We start from the raw sequence: 26,132 nt of genomic DNA on the forward strand, positions 1-26,132 counted from the left end.
TTTTCTAGGAAGCAGTCATTAGGAGAAATAAAATGGCTGCCATTCCATTAGTACACACAAAACCTGTCCTAATTGCAGGAGGACTAGTTACTTCACAGCACTGCGTTAAAGAGCTGCCTCATCTGCTCTGCTTGTCAGGGATGTTCCTTAAGGCCTCTTTCACACGAACACATGGATTTTTCAGTGTTTTGCGGTTCTGTTGTGTTTTCTTTTCCGTTGCGTTTTTCCGTATGGCATATACAGTATACAGTAATTACATAGAAAAAATTGGGCTGGGCATAAATTTCAATAGATGGTGACGCAAAAACGGAACGGATACGGAAGACATACAGATGCATTTCCATATGTGTTCCTTTTTTTTTAGGACCCATTGACTTGAATGGAGCCACGGAACGTGATTTGCAGGCAATAATAGGACATGTTCTATCATTCAACGGCACGGAAATACATAAACAGAATGCATACGGCGTATTTATATATTTTTTCTTTAGCGGAACCATTGAAATGAATGGTTCAGTATACGGACCGCATACGGAAAGCAAAAAACGGCCCGTAAACGGGGGAAAAAAAAAATAACGGTCGTGTGCAGGAGGCCGAATACAGATGATATCTTCAGCTGGATCTCTGTAGGAATGGAGTTCATGAAGTACAGAAAGGAGGTGGGGGTGTAGATGATGAGCAGCAGCACTTGTATGCAATCACCATTAAGATGAAGATCTTATCAGCTGTATTCAGTATCATAATCCCTAACAAGTAGGAGAGGAGGATGAGGCAGCTCTTTAGCTCAGTGCTGTGAAGTAACTTGTCCTCCTGTGTCATTAGGACAGGTTTTGTGTGTATGAATAGGACGGCGGCCATTTTATTTCTCCTAATGATTACTCCCCAGATAAAATAAGCCATTATAACTAATGAACGGTATTTGGGAATATATTTATAATATAGTAATATTTTCTTAATTGCCGGAGAACACCTTAAAGTCAATAGCCTTTGAACCCTTTCCCTGCTTTTGTGCTGCTAAAAAGGTGGCAGCACTACAGGCTTGTCACAATGAATGAAAGTTGATCTTTATTCACCAAAAATGTGCAACGTTTAGGCTCTGCATCTTGGAGCTTTTCTCAAGCAAATATATAGGTGTACAGAGCAGGTAAGAAAACCCTGACCCTAATCAGAATTACAAACAATTACATATAAAATGTATAAAATACATGCCGATAATAGTGTATTGTATATAGCGCTACATATTGCACAACATAGAAAGACCTTGCGGTTAGGTTGAACCGGTATATTGTTTAGTTAAAAGAACAAATTGATTGAACATCATTAGATTGTGTATATGCTGTAGCTCTAAATTGTCTTATCTGATTTCTATGCGTTTTTTGTATATTTATTTTTATACAGAACTGGATGATAATAAAACAAATGAAAAACTGAAATGTAGCATAATTCTGCGACTTCCAGAGGTAGGTTAATTTACATGTACTTAGAGTTGTTGCGATACCAAATTTTCGATTCGGTTTCGATACCATGAAAAAGTATTGCGATATTCGATACCACGCAAAAAAAAAAAAAAGAATCGCGCATTTTATTTTTTTTTTCTGCATTCACTGCATAGATTTTTTTTATATTTTAATAGTTTGGACTTTTCTGACGTGGCGATATGCAATATGTTTATTTATACATTTTATATGTGAAATTGGGAAAAGGGGGTGATGAATACTTTATATTTTGGCGGGTCTTTTTTTAACTTTTTATTTTTTTTTAACTTTTTTTTTTTTTTTTTTTTTTTTTTACACTTTTAATTTAATAACTATTTCCCCCCTTAGAGGTTAGAACCTAGGATTTTTTTCATCCCTTGTCTTATTCACCCTGATAGAGCTCTATCAGGGTGAAAAGGACTTAACACTGTCCCTGCTGCTCTGTGCACACAGCATCAGGGATGTTACCATGGCAATCAGGGCTTCAGTAGTGTCCTGGCTGCCATGGTAACTGATCGGAGCCCCAGGATTACACTGCTGGGGCTCCGATCAGAAGCTGCCACTGCACCACCAATGAGGGGGAGGGGACCCTGTGGCCACCAGTGATTTTAATACTGGGGGGGTTGAGAGAGGCCGGCGCACTGTGCCACCAATGATTTTAATGGGGTGGGGGTTGAGGTGGGGGGGGTGCAGTGCGCCACTAATGATTACCCCTTAATACAGGAGGCGGGTACTGGCATATCAGCGTCAGTTAACCCCTGATCGCAGCTCCCTGTCAGGGTGCCGGCAATGCGATTCTGCTGCCAGTGTTCCGGAATTTTCTGCTACCCACGTCACTTCCGGGAGTGACCTGGGAGGTGTGTCTCTCACCTCGGCTCCTCATTGGCTCTGCCGGGGGTTTGTCGGCGCATGCGCAGTGGGCCGGCATTTTCTGCTACCTTCGGCTCCTACTGCGCCTACGCCGAGCAGTCTTGTTTAGCAAGCAGAAGGTAGCAGAAGATTCCGGCCCACTGCGCATGCGCAAAAAAGACGACTTGGCGCAGTAGCGCCGAGTCAGTTAACAATAAAGGTTAACAAAATGCAAATATCTAGACCTCTTCAGCACCTCTGTGACGTTTACTTGACAGTATTATGTCTATATTGTGGAAGATAGTTTTACATTACATCTAGCTTGTAGTGCTGACTAAGGGCTCTTTCACACCTGCGTTCTTTTCTTCCGGCATAGAGTTCCGTCGCCGGAAGAATCCTGATCAGGGTTATCCTAATGCATTCTAAATGGAGAGAAATCCGTTCAGGATGTCTTCAGTTCCAGACCGGAACGTTTTTTTGGCCGGAGAAAATACCACAGCATGCTGCGCTTTTTGCTCCGGGCAAAAATCCTGAAGACTTGCTGCAAGGCCGGATCCGGAATGAATGCCCATTGAAAGGCATTGATCCGGTTCCGGCCTTAAGCTAAACGTCGTTTCGGCGCATTGCCGGATACAACGTTTAGCCTTTTCTCAATGGTTACCATGGCTGCCGGGTCCTGGCAGCCATGGTAAAATGTAGTGGGGAGCGGGGGAGCAGCATACTTACCGTCCGTGCGGTTCCCGGTGCGCTCCAGCGCCTGGATTACGTGATCGCATGGCACGTCATCCATGCGCATGGGGCGCTCTGACGTCATTCTGGAGCGCCCCGGGAGCCGCACGGACTGGAAGTATACCGCTCCCCCGCTTCCCACTACTACTATGGCAACCAGGACTTTAATAGTGTCCTGGCTGCCATAGTAACACTGAAAGCATTTTGAAGACTGATCCGTCTTCAAATGCTTTCAGTTCACTTGCGTTTTTCCGGATCCGGCGTGTAATTCCGGCAAGTGGAGTACACGCCGGATCCGGACAACGCAAGTGTGAAAGAGGCCTAATATAAAATTTAAAATCTTTATTTAATTTCCTTAAATAATAATACTGTCAATTAAACGTCATAGAGGTGCTGAAGAGGTCTAGATATTTGCATTTAGTTAACCTTTATTGTTAACTGACTCGGTGCTACTGCGCCAAGTCGTCTTTTTCGCGCATGCGCAGTGGGCCGGAATCTTCTGCTACCTTCTGCTCGCTAAACAAGACGGCTCGGCGCAGTAGGAGCCGGAGGTAGCAGAAAATTCTAGCCCACTGCGCATGCGCGAAGCCGGAATTTTCTGCTACCTTCGGTTGTCTTGTTCGCAGATGCGCAGTGGGCCGGAATTTTCTGCTACCTTCAGCAGTCTTCTTTGCGCATGCGCAGTGGCCCGGAATTTTCTGCTTCCTTCGGCGCGTTCACACTATGGGGGAATCCGCCGCGCCTGCGCCGACAAACCTCCGGCAGAGCCAATGAGGAGCCGAGGTGAGAGGCACACCTACCACGTCACTACCGGAAGTGACGTGGGTAGAAAAAAATTCCGGGTAGCAGAAAATTCCGGAACACCGGCACCCGCCTCCTGTATTATGTTAAAGTCTACTTTACCTGTGTCCAGACTTTAAGTATTAGGCTACACAGAGCGGCGCCCAGCAATTACTATTAGTCCTGGGCGCCGCTCCGTTCGCCCGCTGGGGAGGAGACATCAGCTTCACTAGTGGGCGTTCCTTCTCCCTTCGCGCTGTCCAATTGCAGCACAGGGCGAAGGAACGCCCACTATTGAAGCTGATGTCCCGTCCCCATCGCTCCGATAGTAATTAGCATGTGGAGCAGGAGAGGAGACAGTAATGGGGCACAGCGGGCGAACGGAACGGCGCCCAGGACTAATGGTGTGTGCTGGGAGATCGCTGGGCGCCGCTCTGTGTAGGAAAAGTTGTATCATTGGTGGCGCAGCACGCCCGGCCCTCTCTTCTCATTGGTGGCAGCAGCACAGGGGGAGGGAGGACAGCTTCCTTCTCCACTGTGCTGCTGAGAGAACATGAGCGCGCTGACAGCAGCACGCTCATGTACGGAGATACTAGACTGCGCAGCCCAGTATCGAAAAAATGGAAATCCCGGTATCGTATCGATTTGGGTATCAAAATTTCGATACCCGCAACAACCCTACATGCACTACAGATTTTCAGATTTCTAATTCAAACCGCATCAGGTAAAATATTAGGAAGTTAGGAAAGTGCATTAATGTAAAGTGTGCTTCATATGTTTAAGATGACATTTTGCTAACTGTATATTCTCCTTATCAAGAGGAGAAATGGACATTTTGCAATCAGATTTTCTACGATATGAGATGGAGTGAGTCTGGGATGTGCGTCTCCAGGATTTCCTGTTTTAGCATACAAACGTACTTGGTATCGGGAAATTCTCCATGAAAAATGTTGAGCTGACCCGCCCAAACACAGCACATAAGAGAACATTTCATATTGTCACAATCACCTTTTATTCCCTCTATCCAGAACATTTGTGAAAAGGTACATAACTTGTGGGATTATGCCACCAGTAATAATGTCATTGCTATGAAGTATGTGAAAAAGCTGCTCTTCAGAGTTCACCAAAGGGAGGTGCGTATTAGAGTAATTCCAATGAAGAGTTTTTTACCAGACTATCTGGATTATCAGTAGCAGAGTGATACAATTTAATATGAAAGGATCAGTGCGATTCCAGCATCTAATTAAAGTTGTAATATCAGATTTTGGATCTTCCTGTTTCTCTGTGCTTCAGAATTATTTTATGCTATGGTTGTTTTGATACTTAATAATAGGAAGTATATTTTATTATTGTGTATATATGTGTGTATATATGTGTGTATGTATGTATGTATGTATATATATATGTATATATATATATATATATATATATATATATATAATATAATTTTTTTTTTTTTTTTTTTTTTTTTATATTTGCTCTTTAGTAAAACAAAGAACATTAGGTTAATCCCTTTAACAGCACAATGACATGTATACACATCATCTTCGAGGACTAGTTAGTATGTCATTTATGTAGATGATTCTAAATGCAGCGGTACAGGTGTCCACGCAAATACTTCGGAACCCTGGTCCCAGGTCATTTATCCCTATAGATATTATGTTCAATAGTGCCAGCGGCATCTTAGGCCTCTTTCACACTTGCGTTGTCCGGATCCAGCGTCTACTCAACTTGCCGTAATTACACGCCGGATCCGGAAAAACGCAAGTGAACTGAAAGCATTTGAAGACGGATCCGTCTTCAAAATGCTTTCAGTTTTACTATGGCAGCCAGGACGCTATTAAAGTCCTGGTTGCCATAGTAGTAGTGGGGAGCGGTATACTTCCAGTCCGTGCGGCTCCCGGGGCGCTCCAGAATGACGTCAGAGCGCCCCATGCGCATGGATGACGTGCCATGCGATCTCGTGATCCATGCGCCTGGGGCGCCCTGACGTCACTCTGGAGCGCCCCGGGAGCCATACGGACTGTAAGTATGCTGCTCCCCACTACACTTTACCATGGCTGCCAGGACTCTAGCGTCCTGGCAGCCATGGTAACCATTGAGAAAAAGCTAAACGTCGGATCTGGCAATGCGCCGAAACGACGTTTAGCTTAAGTCCGGATCAATGCCTTTCAATGGGCATTAATTCCGGATCCGGCCTTGCGGCAAGTCTTCAGGATTTTTGGCCGGAGCAAAAAGCGCAGTATACTGCGGTATTTTCTCCGGCCAAAAAACGTTCCGGTCCGGAACTGAAGACATCCTGATGCATCCTGAACGGATTTCTCTCCATTTAGAATGCATTAGGATAAAACTGATCAGGATTCTTCCAGCATAGAGCCCCGTCGACGGAACACTATGCCGGAAGAAAAGAACGCAGGTGTGAAAGAGCCCTTTAGTGGTTTGGTGTAAACTGTGGATTCCCAGCAATTGCAGTGGTGAGCAGGTGTAATTGCAAGTATGGCTCTGTTGGATTCACTTGAACAGACAGAAGTGATTAGGTACACCATACTTGTAATTACACCTGCTCACCACTGCAATTGAGCAGGTGAACAGAGAAGGTAGCGCTCCTATGAGTAGTGCCTTCTCTCCAAACAGTTGATCGGCGGGCGTGTTGGGAGTCAGGCCTCCGCAGATCTGATATTGATGACCTATCCTGAGTAGGGCTGCAGCTAACGATTATTTGAATAATCGATTAGTTGCCGATTAATTTCTACGATTAATCGATTAATCGGGAAAAACGACAAAATTACAAAACAGAGGTTTATATGATCTTACTTGAAAAATTATGTTCAAAGGCCATATTAAAACAAATTGTGGACGACACTTATGGGGGATCTGTGGACGACACTTATGGGGGATCTGTGGACGACACTTATGGGGGATCTGTGGACGACACTTATGGGGGATCTGTGGACGACACTTATGGGGGATCTGTGGACTACACTTATGGGGGATCTGTGGACGACACTTATGGGGGATCTGTGGACGACACTTATGGGGGATCTGTGGACGACACTTATGGGGGGATCTGTGGACGACACTTATGGGGGATCTGTGGACGACACTATTATGGGGGATCTGTGGACGACACTATTATGGGGGATCTGTGGACGACACTTATGGGGGATCTGTGGACGACACTTATGGGGGATCTGTGGACGACACTTATGGGGGATCTGTGGACGACACTTATGGGGGATCTGTGGACGACACTTATGGGGGGATCTGTGGACGACACTTATGGGGGGGGATCTGTGGACGACACTTATGGGGGGGGATCTGTGGACGACACTTATGGGGGGGGATCTGTGGACGACACTTATGGGGGGGGATCTGTGGACGACACTTATGGGGGGATCTGTGGACGACACTTATGGGGGGATCTGTGGACGACACTTATGGGGGATCTGTGGACGACACTATTATGGGGGATCTGTGGACGGCGTAGTTATGGAGAGGGGGATATGTGCACTGTTATGGGCATAACAGTGCACAGATCCCTTTCCTCATAACAGTGCACAGACCCCCCTTCCCATAGCAGTGCCATACACAGACCCCCCCTCCTCCCCATAGCAGTGCTATACACAGATCCTCCCCCCTCCCCCCTAACAGCCCCGGCGCTTGCATCTTTATTTTACCTTTTTACAATGACGCTCCCGCTCCTGTAACAGCCAGGCAGAGCGGACGGCGGCGTAACGTCACTCAATCACGTGACGCGCCTGCTCCGCCCACTTCATGAATGAAGGAGGCGGAGCAGGCGCGTCACGTGATTGAGTGACGTTACGCCGCCGTCCGCTCTGCCTGGCTGTTACAGGAGCGGGAGCGTCATTGTAAAAAGGTAAAATAAAGATGCAGCGCCCGCCCGCCCGAATAGCAACGAATCGGCGATTATTCGATAACTGGATTCGTCGACAACGAATCCAGTTATCGAATATAATCGATTACATCGATTAATCGTTGCAGCCCTAATCCTGAGGATAGATAATTAATAGTAAAAAGCAGACAACCCCGTTACGGGTTTAATCAGTAAGTTAAAAAAATAAAGTTATTGTTCTTGGAATGTGATGATGGAAAAAAAGCAATAAAAAAAGTTCTTTGTCCTTAACCCTTTCGCTGCCAGTGCTGTACATGTACGGCGCTGATAGCGCTGTGTAAGCATGATCATGACACCTGAATGCGCAAAAAAAGCTCACGCTTCCGGGTTTCGTACTGATGCCCCGTGCGGCCAGTCTGGACTTCAGTACATGCGCTGAATGCTCCGAATCTCTATGAAGAAATTCAGAGCATTAATGGTGCAATTCTTATTTTGCCCACCAGATGTCATTTTTTAAATCGCTAAAAGATCAAAGTGAAAAATTAAAAAAACATAATTTAAAGGATCATTTATGAGCCTTAAAATGATGTTAAAATAATAATAAAATAAAAAAGTTAAAATCACCTCTCCCCCATCCACATAATAAAAAAAAAAAAAAAAAAACTAAATTACAATAAATATAAACATCCTGGGTATCACCGTGACCAAAAACGCCCATAATATTAAAATAAAAATCCAATACAGCGAATGGCGTAATGGAAAAAAGGGACAACATGGCAGATTTGCCACTTTTTTTCATTGCTTCTCTTACCCCCCAAAAAATTAAATAAAATGTGATCCAAAAGTTATGCACGCTCTAAAACAGTATCAATAAAAACTATGAATTGTCCTGCAAAGAAATGTTTCCCTAAACAACTCAGTAGACAGAAGTATAAAAAAAGTTATGGGGGTCAGAATATGGTGACATTTATTTTTACACTATTCACACACAAAAAATATACATATGGGGTATCGTAATCGTACTGACCCAGAGAATGAAGGGCATGGGTCAGTTTTGCCGTAAGCTACCCAGTAAATTTTATGCAATAATTAATGGTGGCATTAGAAAGTACAACTTGCCCCTCAAAAAATAAGCCCTCATACAGCTGTGACTGGAAATATAAAAAAGTTATTCAGAAAAAACGTAGTATGGGCAGCTCTCACCTGCCTGGAACTCCACTTTTGAGGCACGGAACCGCTCCCTCACCCGGTCTGGAAGCAAATAGGAATAAATGCAGAAAGAAGTTGGTCCAGCCTTGCTTCGTGGTGATCCAAAAGGCACTTTATTAAATAGTGGTGTATATACTAAAAACATCCAGATACAGGTAGCATACATCTACGCGTTTCGGGCAAAAGACAGTGTAGCCCTTAAGTCACGAGTAAGGGCTAAACTGTCTTTTTCCCGAAACGCGTAGACGTATGCTACCTGTATCTGGATGTTTGTAGTATATACCATTATTCAAAAAAGTGCCTTTTGGATCACCACGAAGCAAGGCTGGACAAACTTCTTTCTGCTTTTATTAAAAAGTTAAGCTCATGGAAAATGGGGAAGAGAAATGAAAACGAAAAAATCCTAAGGGTTAAAGGGGTTGTCCAGCCTTAAAGCCAACAATATTTGGGCACCTAACCTGTGGCCCTGAACAACCCCACCTGTCCGAAGTCCGCCGCTCTGTTCCCAGCCATTTCCAATCGCTATAGCTGGCTTGTTCCTGTGACTGCTGCAGCCAATCGCAGGCCTCAGTGGTCAGAGTGGGTTGAACAGTGCATCACCACTGTGACTGCTGAGGCCTATAATTGGCCACATCAGTCACAGGACCAAACTGCTTCCTGGTTCCACCAGTACCAGAAGAATGAAGCAGCACTTGGATTGCAGACAGGACAGTGTTTTAAGTTCAGAGGCACAGGTTTGGACCCCAGGGGTTGCCGGCCCCAAGGCTGAACAACCCTGTTAAGACCAAAGTAAGCCTGGGGTTACGATAAGGTGCTGTATAGATAATATTGTCAAATTAGTTTCCTAAAATATTTAAAGTCTCTAATATTTCCTTTGCAGGTTTCTCAACGGTCACCATCTGATCGGTCTCCGCTAACCATTAACTTTCTACCACTAAATTACTTAATAATGATGCTATCAGAATTGGAAGATCGAGGTACCTTTTTGATTATACACATGATTATCTAGGGGCTCCTTTCAAACTTTACCATATATTAATTAAAGGGGTTGATTCAGGACAAGAGTCCTGTCTATACATCCTTTCTAATTATATGGATCTCAAAGATTGGGTTTACCTACTCTGGACCTGCCCTCCTCTATGTATCAGAGGTGGGCTCTGGTGGACCTGGAGAATCTATGCATTGCATGTAAAGCCACTTATTGATTTAAATGGGCAAATATAAGGCCCCTTGCAGGCGAGCGTGTCCGGATTAGGTCCGGATGCGTCCCGGTGCATTGCACTGTGATTGCGTTCCGATGTTCAGTTTTTATCGCGGGTTCAATGTGTTTTGCACGCTCGTGATAAAAAAGACTGTGGTACCCAGACCCGAACTTCTTCACAGAAGTTCAGGTTTGGGTTAGTTGTAGTGTAGATTGTATTATTTCCCCTTATAACATGGTTATAAGGGAAAATAATAGCATTCTGAATACAGAATGCATAGTACAATAGGGCTGGAGGCGTTAAAAAATAAAAATATATATTTTTTTAACTTGTTTGCGCAGCCGGCATCTCTTCCGTCTTCATCTTTGAGCAATAGGACCTTTGACGTCACTACGCTCATCACATGATCCATCATCATGGTGATGGATCATGTGATCGACCAGGTGATGAATGCAGTGACATCAAAGGTCCTATTCTTCACAGATGAAGACAGAAGAGAATCTGGGCTGCACGAACAAGTGGATTAAGGAGAGTTATAATTATAATTTTTTTATTTTTTTTTTTTTAACTCTCCTTAATCCACTTGTTCGTGCAGCCCAGATTCTCTTCTGTCTTCATCTGTGAAGAATAGGACCTTTGATGTCACTGCATTCATCACCTGGTCGATCACATGATCCATCACCATGATGATGGATCATGTGATGAGCGTAGTGACGTCAAAGGTCCTATTGCTCAAAGATGAAGACGGAAGAGATGCCGGCTGCGCAAACAAGTTAAAAAAAATATATTTTTATTTTTTAACGCCTCCAGCCCTATTGTACTATGCATTCTGTTTTCAGAATGCCATTTTCCCTTATAACCCTGTTATAAGGGGAAATAATAATGATCGGGTCCTCATCCCGATTTTCATGCAACCCCATTCATTTCTTTGGGGCCTGCGTTGCGTGAAAAACGCACAAAGAGGAGCATGCTGCGATTTTCACGCAACGCACAAGTGATGCGTGAAAATCACAATCATGTGCACAGCCCCATAGAAATGAATGGGTCTGGATTCAGTGCGGGTGCAATGCGTTCACCTCACGCATTGCACCCGCGTGGAATACTCGCCCGTGTGAAACGGGCCTAAATGGTACATTTCTCCACTGCATGGCCTCATGCACGCGACCGTTGTTATATTTTTGGGGACGGACTGGAATCACGGACGCGGATGACGGTGCATTAGCAGAGTTTTCAACGGACCCATTGAAAGTCAATGGGTCCGCAGAAAATCACGAAAAACTGAACAACGGACACAGAATAAAACGGTCGTGTGCATGAGGCCCAAGGGGACGTTTAATGCCTCGAGGCACCTTTCCCACCGCTATCAAGTGATTGCAGGAGTGAGAGAAGCTGGACCAGAACTGGCTTCATTTAAAAAAAAAAAAGTGTTGTCTTTGTGAGATGTTATTTGTCTTCAATAAATCTAGTGGTGTTCTGTAATTTCTATGGTCTAGGGGCAAAATTCCAAGCAACAAGTCAGCAAGTGTCCCTAGCTCATAAGTTAGTTTGAAACCTGGTGGTGGTAGCTAACAATGTTTGAGACCTGCCTGCTCCTGGATATGCCAAATGTGCAGTTCTAGTACTTGAAGGCCACCACGGTTCTGTTTATTGTTGTCATACATTGAGAGCTGTTATTCCATAGGAATTTTTACAAATATGATTTCTACATTAATTGAGCAGGTTTAGTGCACATCAGGTTGTTTCCTTATTGATGGGATTCCATGAATACCTTACATCCCAGCATCTGATGCCAGATGTTATGATGGACATGTTGGGTTGCTTGGCTACTTTCCTCCATTGGTCCTTTCCCTTATGTTCTAGCACATGGTGGATCATGAGGGGCGCACACCAAGCTGAAGATGGGGAAAGTGCAGAGATGCGGCTTCTTTCACACTTGTCACCGGGTGTTCCAGCTGGGAGGTCTGTCAGACAGTGTCAGGAATCGGTCGGACAAAAACCGCTGATTGCAGCAGCTTTTCTCCAGCTGCATATTTGCCAGGTTGCGGCTGGATCTCTGCCAGACCTCAATATAGTCAATGGGGCCTGGTCTAGTATCCGGCAATGCTGAATCCAGGGAACTCCAGCAGGCTGTTCCCTGCCGCAAGTGTGAAACCAGTCTAAGTGGCACCTTTCACAATGCAACCTCTTCCCTGTAGTCGGGGAACAGTGCATCCTGAGTTCTCTTCTGCACTGCTCCCTGCATGGGAGATTCATAGCCAGTTATGACTGTTTGCATTCTGACAGTGATCGGCTTTTATGTTCTATATTTATCATCTACTGTTTATTACTATTTCAGCATTAAATCCTTTTGAGGAAGATAACATAGATGCTGCATTTCTGGGAGAGATCGCCTTAAAACAAACAGCTGATCTACTACGCCTATAACCATGCTGGGCACTGGATAGAATAATGCCACTGGCTCCGTGCATGAAGATGACATAGTTCCTGTGACAATTCTGTAAAAATCATGTTGTGCAACATTGGCTTTTTTTTTTTTTTTTACGCCTGACATTTCCTTTCTTTTTGGTCAGGCCTCTGGTTTCATCTGACGTGCATCTTGTTCTCAACCTGATGATACCAAGTGATTTATATTACTGGCACAATATTTGTTTCAGTCAGCAAGTTGAAAGCAGAAGTGTGCCAGTAGCATAGAAAATGTACAGAATATTTATTCCTCATAGGAATATGAACTGGCAAATTATTTGCTCAGAAAATGTTTACAATTATAGACATCACTTTTACATTTTTATATGGCTAGAATGTAACAAAGGAATAAGAATAAATGTTGTTCAAGTATATTTACTAAGGCTATATCCCTCCAATCTACATACTGGTAAAATCTCAGTTGGCTGTTGCTGCCACTAGGGGGCAGATCTGTATGTGACTTCTGTTGAGGTCAATAGAAGCTACATACATGTCTGCAATGGTCCTTCACGCATGGTGAAATTTATAGATTTTGGGAAGCACAAAAATTTGTGTTGTAGCATTTATATACATATCAAAGTATGCTCAATGTAATTTATGCTACTAGTAAGGCAGGTATTATTTAACTTCTGACAAAATGAGTTGCCAATTTTTCATTTTCTGTTTTTACAGATTTAATGGTTTTAGAATAGATTTTTTCTATTAACCCTTATGAATTGTTCTACCTTATTTTAATGAATACAGACACCAACCACCCTTAGAGCCCAAGATAATTATAACTTTCCCATTATGTTATTGGTAGCCCTCTTAAACGTTTCATGGATTGTAGTTTCTGCAAGTGCCACGCTGAAGTCTGGTTTATTTGGGTTTTTGTGCATTTGGCCATTTATTTCAAGGGTGATCTTTTCTAATGACGACAATTTTGGACAATTTTAGGGACTTGGATACATTGTTAGAATAGAACAAGTTGTGTATATTAATAATTTACAGTGTGGTCCAGTCCATGAACTGAAATGTTGTAAGACTTTATTAATGTACATTCATTCAGCACTGTCTGTGCATGATGAAATAAGCACTGTCTTGGCATGGTGACAGGACTGGAATCTATTACTATAAAGATATTATCAGGGATGGACTGGCCATAGACCCTACAAGGAAATTTCCTGGTGGGCCAGTGCTCATGGGGTCACCTCAGGCCTTTTCATGGCTGCCAGCCAGGTACATAACAGTATGATGTTTTTAAGCATTAATTAATGCCAAGAGCATCAGGTACTTGTGTGGCTGGCGACTGTAGGTCCTCTCCTGAACTCGATAGTATCGCCATCCTCAGGACGGTAGTAGAGTTCAACACTGCAGTGGGGGTGGCAGTGTTTTTGTGCTGCACTGCGGTATTTGGTTCTGCTGGAGCGGTATTTTGTGCTGCACGATGTTATTGCTGGCTCTGCCTACTTGTGTTGCTTCGCCGTTTGTCAGTTTGGACACGCCTACAGCAAGGGGCTAATTTTAGGGTTTTTTCCAGGGTAACTTTAAGTTCCCATTCTGTCCCTGAATACCTTTCCTGTTGTTTTTACCATTCATATGTTCTACTTCATCAAGTGATTCTCTTGGTCTTTGACATGTGGTGTTTTCTTACTGTCCACAGAAGTCTTTATCCATTGTAATCCTGCTCATAAGTTTTACTGTCTGCTTTCTTGCCATGATGACCAGTACGTGCTGCTAACTCTGTGGTGTTATGCTGGATGCATATTTACTTTGTATTTATATTTACTAGGAAGTTTGAGTTTTCTGTAAAGTTAAAGGGGTTCTGCTCATTGTTTTAACTGATGATCTATGCTCTGGACACCCGGGACCCCCACCGATTAGCCGTTTGAGAAGGCAGCGGAGCTGGCAGTAGTGCCGCGGCCTTCTCACTGTTTACAGCTGGCCCAGTGACGTCACGACTAGTATCAACTAGCGAAGGCGGGGCTAAGCTCTGTTCACTTGAATGGAGCTTAGCCCCGCCCACGCTAGTTGATACTAGTCCTGATCTCACTGGGCCGTTGGTGAACGGTGAGAAGGCCACGGCGCTGCCTTCTCAAACAGCTGATCAGCGGGGGTCCCGGGTGTCGGATCCCCGCCGATCAGATGCTGATCTATCCAGAGGATAGATCATCAGTTAAAACAAAGTGCAGAACCCCTTTAACCTTTGGGTGAACAGTGTCACTTACATCTATGACTGACTGTGCTGCTTACCTGCATATATATGAGGAAAGATGTATTAGATGTATTTTTTCCAGATGTACAGTATAATTCATGGTCCACTTGTTACATTGGGACAAAAAATTGCACAGTACACCTGCCTTAGTATTGTGATGCTGAAAACCCAGTTGAATAGAAACTGCTGCTTTGTGTCTGTTATCGTCACTGTAGATGTTTCTGCAGATCCGTGGTCACTTGCGAAATATCCCTCTTTAGGTCTGTGTGTATATGACGTACGTGTGCAGACTTCCGCCTTCTTGAATTCAGTTCCATATTGTCTGGTGAAATGTATATAATATGATGATAAAACACATTCTCAGGCCTGGTCGTTTGGTAGTCAAGTTTGAGAAGCGAGGCAGGTAGGGGGGCAGATTTATGAAACCAACCACGTTATGGCTTTCATTGTTCAACAGCAGAATAAGAAATAAAAGCTGTGCTGTGATTGGTTGCTGTGGGCAAAGGTCCGTTTTTAGACTTTCATACATTTCCTTGAGTTTAAATTTATAATACATTGTGTGTAAGAGAATTCTGAACATTTAATAATATTACTTTTATAAATGTTTTATTGAATGTCACATTTAAGGTGCAAATAGTCCCTTTTCACACACAGTTCAGGAATGCATTGTAGCTTATTAATTGTTCATGCTCTGGTCTGCAGTGTAAGGCTCTATTCACATTTCATCTCTGCTATACATCAGAGGCACAATGTCCTCTTTTTTGGTGGCAACCTTCTATATAGAAAAGCACAGTCTGTTGTGCTTTCCTAACAGTAAAAAGCAGTTCTCATCCATTTAAGTGAATTGTGGCCTATAGCTCCATTCAGTGTGTTCAGCAGGAGTTTTGCCAGGGCATAGGGACAACATAGAACTTGAAAATATGTGAACAGACTCGATGTTAGATGCTATGCAGTGGCCTGCCACGGTGAAGGAAACTGACACTGCAGAGCAGAACTTTCTACACACCAGCAATGGTCTGTGAAGCCCAACAATCCACAGCTTGATATTTGTTTTGTCCTGTAGCCTAGAATGAAGAGGAGATATAAAAATGTAATGTTTTTCTGAACGGCATCCTGATCCCAGCTGAAGGCCATTAATACAAACATTTAGGCACTTTTATTAAATCAATACCTCATGCTGCATTTTATACATGGACACAATAAGCATTCAGCTTGAATTTCTCCTTAATCGCTTTGTAAAATTGTCTAACGTGGTATAACTTCTGTAATTGATCGTTACTGGTATTGACCACTATAAGGCACAGTGTATAAAGTCTGAGATCCATTTCAATGTCCTCCTGACAGCATAGGCTAGTTGTCTTCTGATGACCATTATTAGATTTCAATTGGTCTGATCAGCGGCTTTCTAATGTGCCTCATGTTTGCACAAGGTTCGCTGGGTTTGAACGGCGCTAGAGCCCCATATGGCCGAGGCAGAGGAAGGACATTTTCATCTTCTGGTATGTAAGCATTTGGCCTTTGATCAGCTGTTGTATAAATGCCATTTGGCAATATGTGTTGTTCTTCCTCTTCTTCTGCCTGTAGTGGACACAAGAAACCATAAGCTATGATTTTATTCTCTTGTAAGAATTTTAAATAACACCATGTAGAAAACCACTTCCATCAGCAGAATACCTTTCTCTATCTTTCTGTAAAATGTAAAGGGGCTCTATCACCCAGATCAACCCTATACAACCAGGCATATCGGCAGGTAGGGATGCCTATCTTTTTTTTTTTTTTTTTTTTATCTGTAGGTAGTGGTTGTTGTGGAGGAATTTGAACTTTAAAATATGCTAATGAGCTATCGGAGCACCAGGAGTTGTGCGCCATACTGACGCCCCCTCCCTTTCGATTGACAGCCTGTGCACTAGCTGTCTAGAACGGCGTGTGCGTATATCTTCAGCGAAGATGCTTACTGCACATGTGCCACACCGCCACTTCTGGGTTCTGTGATGTGAATGCGGTGTGGTAGTATGCATATCGGGATGAAGCCAAAGATGTTATGCGCCTGCACTGTTCTAGACAGCGGGTGTGCAGGCGCAAGATCTCAGCATCAATAAAAGGAGGGGGGGCGGATTTGAAGAAGAGGGGTGTCAGTATGGAGTACTTGGGGTGGGGCGGTGCTCTAACCGCATAAGCCCGCCTCCTGGTGCTCCAATAGCTCATTAGTATATTTACACAAGTTCAAACACTACTACCTACAGATAAAAGATCTATATGCCTGGTTGTATAGGGTTGATCCGGGTTACAGAGCCGCTTTAAATGCTAATGACTAAATGTGACCTGTTGCTGTAAATAACTTGTAAATATTGTAATTGTTTCTAAATGCATGTCAATTAAATGTAGTTTGCAATGAAGGATAATAAAAATCATCACAAGATACAGTGGTTTGTCAGCTTCATAAATAGCTTTTGTAAGGCTACTTTCACACTAGCGTTTTCAATTCCGCTATTGAGATCCGCTTCAGTTTTGTCCCTATTAATTGTCAATGGGGACAAAACTGAATGAAACGGAGTGCACCAGAATGCATTCCATTCCTTTTGGTTGCCTCCCCATCGCGGACAGAAATGCAAGCTGCGTTTTTCTGTCTGCGATGTGCGGAGCAAGACAGATCCGTTCTGACACAATGCAAGTCAATGGGGACAGATCCTTTTTCTCTGACCCAATAGAAAACTGATCTGTCCCCCATTGACTTTCAATGGTGTTCATGACTGATCCGTCATGGCTATATAAGACATAATACAACCGGATCCGTTCATGACTGATGCATGCAGTTGTATTATTATAACGGAAGTGTTTTTGCAGATCCGCAGAAAACGCTAGTGTCAAAGTAGCCTAAGTAATCAAGGTTGGACTGGCCCACCATAGGATCTTCTGCTAGGCATTATATATTTTCATGTGTAACAAGTACACGTAGTAAAAATCACAAATGTTTGTTCATTCGTGTGCAGTCTGTCAAGTTGTCGCTGAAAATACAAACTCGCACAATAAATATAACAATAGGATAACCTACAAATGGTGCAATAAAGTATCACCAGTTCAGGAAGAAAATCCTTCATGTGGGTACTTGCATGATTTTTACCACATCTGCACTTATTGTTTTGCACATTTTTTACATGTAATAAAGTAACCTGCAACCTTTCAAAAATAAGGAACTCACTGTTCCCTAAGATTAAGGCCTCATGCACACGACCGTTGTTTTGGTCCGCACCCGAGCCGCCGTTTTTGCAGCTCGGATGCGGACCCATTCACTTAGATAGGGCCGCAAAAGATGCGGACAGCACTCCGTGTGCTGTACGCATCCGTTGCACCGTTCCGTGGCCCCACAAAAAAAATATAGCGTGTCCGTTTTGCGGACAAGAATAGGCATGTCTACAATGGGCCACACGTTCCGTTCTGCAAATTGCGGACTGCAAAAAACAGCACGGTTGTGTGCATGGAGCCTTAAACTGTATAAAAGAGCACAAAGCTAATCGCCACCACAGGCTGATATCAGATGTATAATTTATTTTTTATTACACAAATCCAAATATTGGTTAGTGTATAAAAGCATAGAATGTATAAATAAAATATAGTATAAATCAAAATTTGATGCCATTGTTCACACTAATGAATAGATATTTCCTTCTAAAGACACATGTGCCAACTTGTAAACATACTGTGATGTGTATCATTCAATGTTTGAATAACTGTGCCATTGCCATTTAAAAAAAAAAGTGAACTGTATGAATAGTTAGCGCACTAGCGCTGCTCTCCACACGGACTGTGTCAGTTGTCCAGCTGGTTGCGGCTCCTATTCGGCTGATGTCTCCCTGCATTAGGATTACTTTAGGGCTGCAGCGCACCGTGGTTTTGTTCCTCTGCATCTAGCAGTATCTATTGCAGTATTTTATCAACGGGAGAATCCCCATGTAGCATTGTAGTGTGAACAGCAGCATCACCAGACGCGTTTCAAAACCGCCTAGGTTCTCTCTTCAGTGGTTAAAAGTGGTAAACATAGTAAAACCTGCAACTTTTCATGGAGTCTTGGAGTGTGCTTGGAATTTTGATGAACTGAGACTTAGGTGTCATTACCCCCACTTCGTATTCTATCAGCACCTCCCTAGAAACTCAGGGGGTCATTTATTATTAGATATACGCCAATTTTTTATATATATATTTGTCGCAGATTTGGGCGCAAAGGGGATTTGCGACTTAATCTGTGTCTTTTCCCCATTCACGCCAAGTCTAAAAAAAAAAAAAAAAAAGCGGGGTGGTGTGGGCAGGGAAGGGGTCTGGCGAGCTCTTATCATTTTCTATCTACGCCTGTTTCAGGCGTAGAAAATTATCTAAATCTACGCCAGCGAGGGAGGCCAGAAGGGGATGCGCCTAAATTATGTAGAGACCAGCTCCTCTAGATACAGTAACTTAGCCGCATCATGCGCCAGCACAATTGGTATTAGACTGACGTCTAAAACACCGGCCTTAATAAATGACGCCCATCAGTGTACAAGGACACAAGGAACGACAGTGAAGAAACTAAGTAAATTAGTTTTGTTTTTGTTTGAACAGCATTTTGGGGCATTTGTGCCATTTATCATTATCTTTTACCACCTCTTTAAAAGTCTATTCTGATGCAGACTTAAGGGGAAAATCCACATGTAACACATACTGTACCCTGCGAAATCTTAACTCTTGATGAAATTATGGTTTTCATGAATTATTACTATAATACAATTGACCATCATCTATGTTAATAATAGAAGCATTTAATTTATTTTAAACCGCTTTAAGAACCTTACCCTAGCTTTCTCTTCTTTCTCAATTCTGCGTCTATGCTCTTCACGCAATAGACGGTTCCACTCTTGTTCCATTTCCTCACTAGGTGGTAGTCCTTGCTCCATTCTTGTATAGCACCTCTGCACAAACTTCTCCTTATCTCTTGTTTCCTGCTGCAGCTTGATGGAACTGGCTTGTTGCATTGACAGCTCCGCAATGCAGGACATCATTTTACGAGTGGCGTCTTTAATTTTCTTTTGAAGATCATTCATCTATCAAGATATTGCCAGGTCAGAATATAAGAACGTACTTTTATCTGCAGCCAAATCTGCTGGTTTCGATTTGTTATTTTCCAATATATTTTTTGCTATTGTCAAAGGTTAACTGGTGTCAACATTTTTCCAATTACAATAGTGCAACAAACGATGAATACCTTAACATATCCTATTACAGAAAAATGCCTATTTCTACACTTAACTGCCACTTTTTCTCTCCCCCTGCACTGATCACTTACTCCACTTATAAAATCCATACACAGGTGTCAAAGGACATCAATTCTCAAGGAGTGAGGCTAGGGCTACATGGAGACCTATTCATGTCGCACCAATGTCTGTGTTGTGCTACGACATGACAGAAGAACACATATCTATCTTGGATGGGTTTTTTGCGACTGTTGCAGTGCGACATTATTAATTATCATTACAATAAATGTTACGCAACACATCTCTCCGTGTAGCCTTCGCCTAAACAGCAGCTGCAAACACAGACACTGTCTGGAGGTAGTTTACTAAAACCGGCCTTTACACCGGACTTAAAGGGAGTCTGTCACCACATTTTAGCATGTTAGACCGTTAAAATAGGGTTATGTGATCTACCCAGAACATAAAAACGGTACCTTTGTTGTAGAAAATGGACTTTTCTTTTTGCCGAAAATGAACTTATACGATTATGCTCTGAGCCCTCTCAAGTGCCCAGGGCGGTCTCTCAATCCTCGGAGCCCCAGGCAGCATCTCCTAAACGGCTCATAACCCCGCCCTCCGTGCGCCTCTGCCTGCCCATTTACTCCCCTCCCCTGTCCTTTTCCACTGCTGCTGTGCGGTCCAAATCGTAGCGGGCGCATGCGCAGTAGGTATTGCGATGCCCTGCCAGGAGCGGGCATCGCATTGCGCATGCGCCCGCTACGATTTGGACCGCACAGCCGCAGTGGAAAAGGACAGGGGAGGGGAGTAAACGGGCAGGCAGAGGCGCACGGAGGGCGGGGTTATGAGCCGTTTAGGAGATGCTGCCTGGGGCTCCGAGGATTGAGAGACCGCCCTGGGCACTTGAGAGGGCTCAGAACATAATCTTATAAGTTCATTTTCGGCAAAAAGAAAAGTCAGTTTTCTACAACAAAGGTACTGTTTTTATGTTCTGGGTGGATCACATAACCCTATTTTAACAGTCTAACATGCTAAAATGTGGTGACAGACTCCCTTTAAGCCTGTTTCACACTGCCAGCATAGCCTTCCGGCAGGCTGTTCCAGCGTAAAGTGCCAGGAATCGGCCAGACAAAAATGGCTGGTATATGTCTGACCATTTCTCTGCATATTTGCCAGATCACCACTGGACCCCATTATAGTTCATGGGCCAGGTGGCATTCTGGCAATACTGGATCGGTAAACGCTGGTGTGCAACTAGCCTTAGATTTCCCCCCTAGGCTTCCGTAAAATTTGGCTAATTTATGACTAGGGGTGCACCTCGTCATAAATTAGGTGCATCTCCGGCAGTCCGTGTGCCTGATGTAAAGACTAGTCCCTGGCTGTTTTCAGGTGTAAAACTGGTTTTAATTTTGTGTGGGTCTTTTGTAGGATTTTCAATAAAATATTGCCACTTTATTTGTACTTTGTGCCTACTTGTATCCTTTCCGCATCCCCCTTTTTGTACCATTGCTGTTTCTGGAGTGGTAGTTCACATGGATCATTCTTCATACATTGTACACTTATACACACCTTTTTGGCAAGAACCAATGTGTCCTCCTTGCCATTTTCTGCCTTAATACGTATTCTCTCTGAAAGTTTGGAAACTTGTTCGTAGAGAAAGTCCTTTTCCAGCAGGTGCTCCTCTTTTTCAGCCAAATTTAGTTCTAACTGAATTCAAGACAGGGGAGTTAATACACCATCAAATACAGTCTATAGTGGACTTCCCGATTTAAAAATGGCATTGGTAAATCTATCACATACCTCATAGTATTTCATTTATGTACCCAATGTTAACGAGGCACTCCAAGAAAAAAAAAAAAAATTGTTGTCCCTATGTTTATAAGTGAGCTGGTACACATAGTCATTTGTTTAACAAACCGACGGATCGATTTAATGATGCATTTTCAGCCTCTGTTTCCTATGACCGTTAGATCTTGTGACCCCCTGATGAGACTTGCTGGATCCCATAGTGTCTGATATGTGGATCTGATGTCAGTTTCTCTGTTCATTCCTATGAGAGCCTCGAAAGACTCAGAGAGAAACTAAGAAGCTTCGGCTCCATACAGCAGATGTGAGATTCGGCAAGTCTCATCGGGGAAAGGGGGGGGGGGGGGGAGACATGATGTAACAGAGGCTAAAAATAAATCTATGTGGAATTTTGGTAAATAAATTATTGTGTACCCGAACATGAATGGCTGTCTATTTCAATCTAAGGTACAATAAATAAATAAATAAACCACTGCAACTAACATTTTTTTTTTTTTCATTAATGAAATGTTGTATCTGATATACAGTCCTGATCAAAAGTTTAAGACCACTTGAAAAATGGCAAAAAAAAAATCATATTTAGCATGGTTGGATCTTAACAAGATTCCAAGTAGAGCTTCAACATGCAACAAGAAGAAATGGGAGTGAGACCAAACATTTAGGACCACATGCCTTTTAAAAGGCCAAATCTGTGCAAAGATGTGGATTCATTGTCATTTTCTGTCAGGTAGTCACACATTGTGATGGCAAAGGCAAAAAACTCTCCCTTTTTGAACATGGGTTGTTGAACTGTATAAGCAGGGTCTCTCACAGCGCGCCATCGCTGCTGAGGTGGGACGCAGTAAGACAATCATTTGGAATTTCTTAAATGATCCTGAGGGTTATGGAACAAAAAAGTCAAGTGGAAGACCCAAAAAAATGTCTTCAGCACTGAGCCGGAGGATCCAGTTGGCTGTCCGTCAAGACACTGGACGATTCTCGACCCAAATTAAGGCCCTTACTGGTGCTGACTGCAGCCCCATAACCATCAGACGGCATTGGAGACTGAAGGGCTTCAAAAACAAAAAACGTCTTCAAAGACCTCGTCTCCTTGAACGCCACAGAACTGCTCCTTTGGACTTTACAAGAGCGCACCAAACATGGGACATTCAAAGGTGGAAGAAAGTTTTTTATTCTCTGATGAGAATTTTTTTTATCTTGATGGTTTCCAACGTTACTGGCATGACAAGCAGATCCCACCTGAGATGTTTTCTACGTGCCATAATGGTCTGGGGTGCTTTTTCCTTCAGTGGAACAATGGAGCTTCAGGAAGTGCAGAGGCGTCAAACGGCCGCTGGCTATGTCCAGATGTTGCAGAGAGCATCCCCTCATGACTGAGGGCCTTCGTCTGTGTGGTAACGACTGGGTTTTTCAACAGGACAACGCTACAGTACACAATGCCCGCAGGACAAGGGACTTCTTTCAGGAGAATAACATCACTCTTTTGGCCCATCCTGCGTGTTCCCCTGATCTAAATCCAATTGAGAACCTTTGGGGATGGATGGCAAGGGAAGTTTACAAAAATGGACAACAGTTCCAGACAGTAGATGGCCTTCGTGTGACTGTCTTCACCACTTGGAGAAATGTTCCCACTCACCTCATGGAAACGCTTGCATCAAGCATGCCGAAACGAATTTTGGAAGTGATGAACAATAACGGCGGAGCTACTCATTACTGAGTTCATGTTTGGAAGTTGGGTTTCTATTTTGGGGGGGTTTAGGTTTTTTTTTTGGGAGGTGTGGTCCTAAACTTTTGATCAGCTGAAAAACAGCCTGTTTCAGTTTATTCGTTTTCATTAAATTGAATGCTCAAAAAATGTTTTGTCTCACTCCTATTTCTTCTTGTTGCATGTTGACGCTCTACTTGGAACCTTGTTAAGATCCAGCCATGCTAAATAAGATTTTCTTTTTGAAATTTTTCAAGTGGTCTTTGATCAGGACTGTAAAAATTTTATAACAAAAACACAATACTGTTTTCTTGTAGATGCAGGAAAACTTTTGTAGCTTCAGGAGATTGTGCTTTTACATATACTGTCATGATGTCAACAGAGGCATAAAAAAAAGTGATGTATTTGGCAAATTGCTAAAGGGTCATAATAATCTCATACATTGGCATATAGCTGGGATAGCAGATAGTTGCAGGTCCCAACTACTGTACTATGGTCACCATCCTCACCTCCTCCATTTTCTTTATAAGATCTTGTAGCGATGGATCCTTTCCCTCTAATATGCGTGTCCGGCTTTCTTTCTCAGGGCTCTGTGCCAGTTCCTCAAGTTCAGCTACTCTGTCATAACACTGGGAAAGCTGTTTGATAAAAGTTATTACCACACATTTAAATACTATGCATCTGTATGTATTAACCAGCATCTAACATCAAGAAATGCAGTCATTTAACACCATCTCCTCAAAGGGCATTGCCGCCTTCTACCATCTTGTTCCTGCACACATTCCAAAATGCAAATGTTTCACATTTTATCTGAGTTTTAAAATAAACTTACATTATGCTGTGAAAGTAGTGGCTAACTTTTAAGTGTTTGCAATTGGACGCCCCTAAAAGTAGTGTGGAATTATCCAAGTAGCGTGAACATGGTATGTGAATGGTCAGTGTTGACAGAATTTAAAGGTTTACACCTTAGGGGGCTTTTTTTTATTATTGCATCATATTCCTTTTGAGTGAAAAATTTATATTTTTACATTTGTCTTCATTAAATATGACATCCTTTTTTTTCTGTACAGAGCTGACATGCTCTAGGAGCACCTTTTTTAGATTTTGTCTTTTCTATCAGACCAGCAGCAGACTGATTCCTTATCTCTGCTCTCTGACCTCTTAAACACTCATTATAGCTCAGTTCTTATCTTACTGATAAAGAATATGGCCTCTGAGTAGTTTAGAGACGGTTATTACAGGTACAAAGTGAAAGTACCAGTCACACAGCTAGAAAAGCTGTTAACTCTTTGTGACAGAACAGCTCAATATTTTTTATAAAGACAAATTCAAAAAAATGACTAAGGCTACTTTCACACTTGCGTTTAGTGCGGATCAGTCATGGATCTGCACAGACGGATCCGTTCAGAACGGATCCGTTTGTATTATCTTTATCATAGCCAAGACCGTCTTGAACACCATTCAAAGTCAATGGAGGACGGATCCGTTTTTTATTGTGTTGTGAAAACTGATCCCTCCCCGTTGACTTACATTGTGTGTCAGAACGGATCAGTTTGGCTGAGTTTTGTCAGACGGGCACCAAAATGCTGCAGGCAGCGTTTTGATGTCCCCCTCCAAAGCGGAATAAAGACAGAACGGAGGCAAACTGATGCATTCTGAGCGGATCCTTTTCCATTCAGATTGCATTAGGGCAAAACTGATCCGTTTTGGACCGCTTGTGAGAGCCATGAACGGATATCACAAACGGAAAGCCAAAACGCCAGTGTGAAAGTAGCCTAACAAAAAAAACTGCCTCCAAAGGTGTACATAGGCTTTAAGGAAAAAGTGTTGCAAGTATTCTGAAGACAAGGATTCCTAATTGCTAGTCTTTATTATTATTATTATTAATAATAATAATAATAATAATAATAATAATATTATACTACTACTATCCAGGACTAAACCGCCTTCTGAGCCAATTCACAAATGTTCTCATCACTGTTATGTCTAAATGTTTATGTGCACTAATAATAATAAGGATGTAAAGATATAGGGGGGGAATTTATTTCCAGCGCTACTATTTTGGCTCCTGCTGGTCTTGCTAAAAAAAAATTGCAACTCCTAAAATAACAGGAGCCACAATTTACACCAGAAACCAGCATATATTATATCATATTATAGCTCGCAGTTGGTGTAGATTTGTGGACTGGACTCCCATAATTGTAACCACATTTATGAAGAATCCTTTGGATTCCACACATATAAATAAGCTTGACTATGTTGACAGCTAATAGGTCTGACCTGGATTTGAAGTGTTATTAGATCTGACCCCAGAACCTTCTTATTTGGCAACTCTTTTTTAATTTGTTCAATTTGCCTCTTCTCTTCTGTGACCTTCATCTTCAGGAAGCGAATCCTCTCATCAAGTGCCATCATCTCTACATCACCATTTCTCAGAAGCATTTCCTGAGTATTTATCTTCTCATAAAAGATGCAGACTTCTTCCTCCCGCTCTATTAACTGGACTCCCCTGTTAGAATCGATAACAAATTAACCTCATATATATTTATTTTCCCCAACAGTTCATTCTTAGTACTGATATTCATTTCTCTTAGAGCATTATATTCTCTTTATGGCGCTCAATAGGTCATCTATGTAATGCGTGGGTGAGG

General features: G+C 42.8%; 2 protein-coding genes across 4 annotated transcripts in view; one reads left to right on the forward strand and one right to left on the reverse strand.

Moving 5' to 3' along the window:
* The window catches only part of LOC122927858 (gamma-secretase activating protein), a 139,611-nt gene extending 125,185 nt beyond the window's left edge, over positions 1-14,426 (forward strand). Inside the window, exons 28-31 of one of the 2 annotated variants that reach the window (XM_044280146.1) lie at positions 1,399-1,460; positions 4,862-4,966; positions 9,776-9,872; positions 12,433-14,426. In XM_044280146.1, the coding sequence (XP_044136081.1) occupies positions 1,399-1,460; positions 4,862-4,966; positions 9,776-9,872; positions 12,433-12,521 (353 nt within the window). In that variant the 3' untranslated portion in view covers positions 12,522-14,426. Of the gene's footprint in view, positions 1-1,398; positions 1,461-4,652; positions 4,758-4,861; positions 4,967-9,775; positions 9,873-12,432 lie in introns of those variants that run through there. The other variant, XM_044280147.1, reaches the window with a different exon arrangement.
* Positions 14,427-14,839: 413 nt separating this feature from the next.
* CCDC146 (coiled-coil domain containing 146) overlaps positions 14,840-26,132 on the reverse strand; it is a 131,970-nt gene continuing 120,677 nt past the window's right edge. For both annotated transcript variants that reach the window (XM_044280149.1, XM_044280148.1), the window contains 5 exons: positions 25,762-25,990; positions 23,991-24,119; positions 21,540-21,677; positions 19,575-19,823; positions 14,840-16,332 (listed from right to left, as the gene is read on the reverse strand). In XM_044280149.1, the coding sequence (XP_044136084.1) occupies positions 16,129-16,332; positions 19,575-19,823; positions 21,540-21,677; positions 23,991-24,119; positions 25,762-25,990 (949 nt within the window). In that variant the 3' untranslated portion in view covers positions 14,840-16,128. The remainder of the gene's footprint in view (positions 16,333-19,574; positions 19,824-21,539; positions 21,678-23,990; positions 24,120-25,761; positions 25,991-26,132) is intronic.

Source organism: Bufo gargarizans, chromosome 2, assembly GCF_014858855.1.
Source record: "Bufo gargarizans isolate SCDJY-AF-19 chromosome 2, ASM1485885v1, whole genome shotgun sequence".
NCBI classification, from domain to species: domain Eukaryota; kingdom Metazoa; phylum Chordata; class Amphibia; order Anura; family Bufonidae; genus Bufo; species Bufo gargarizans.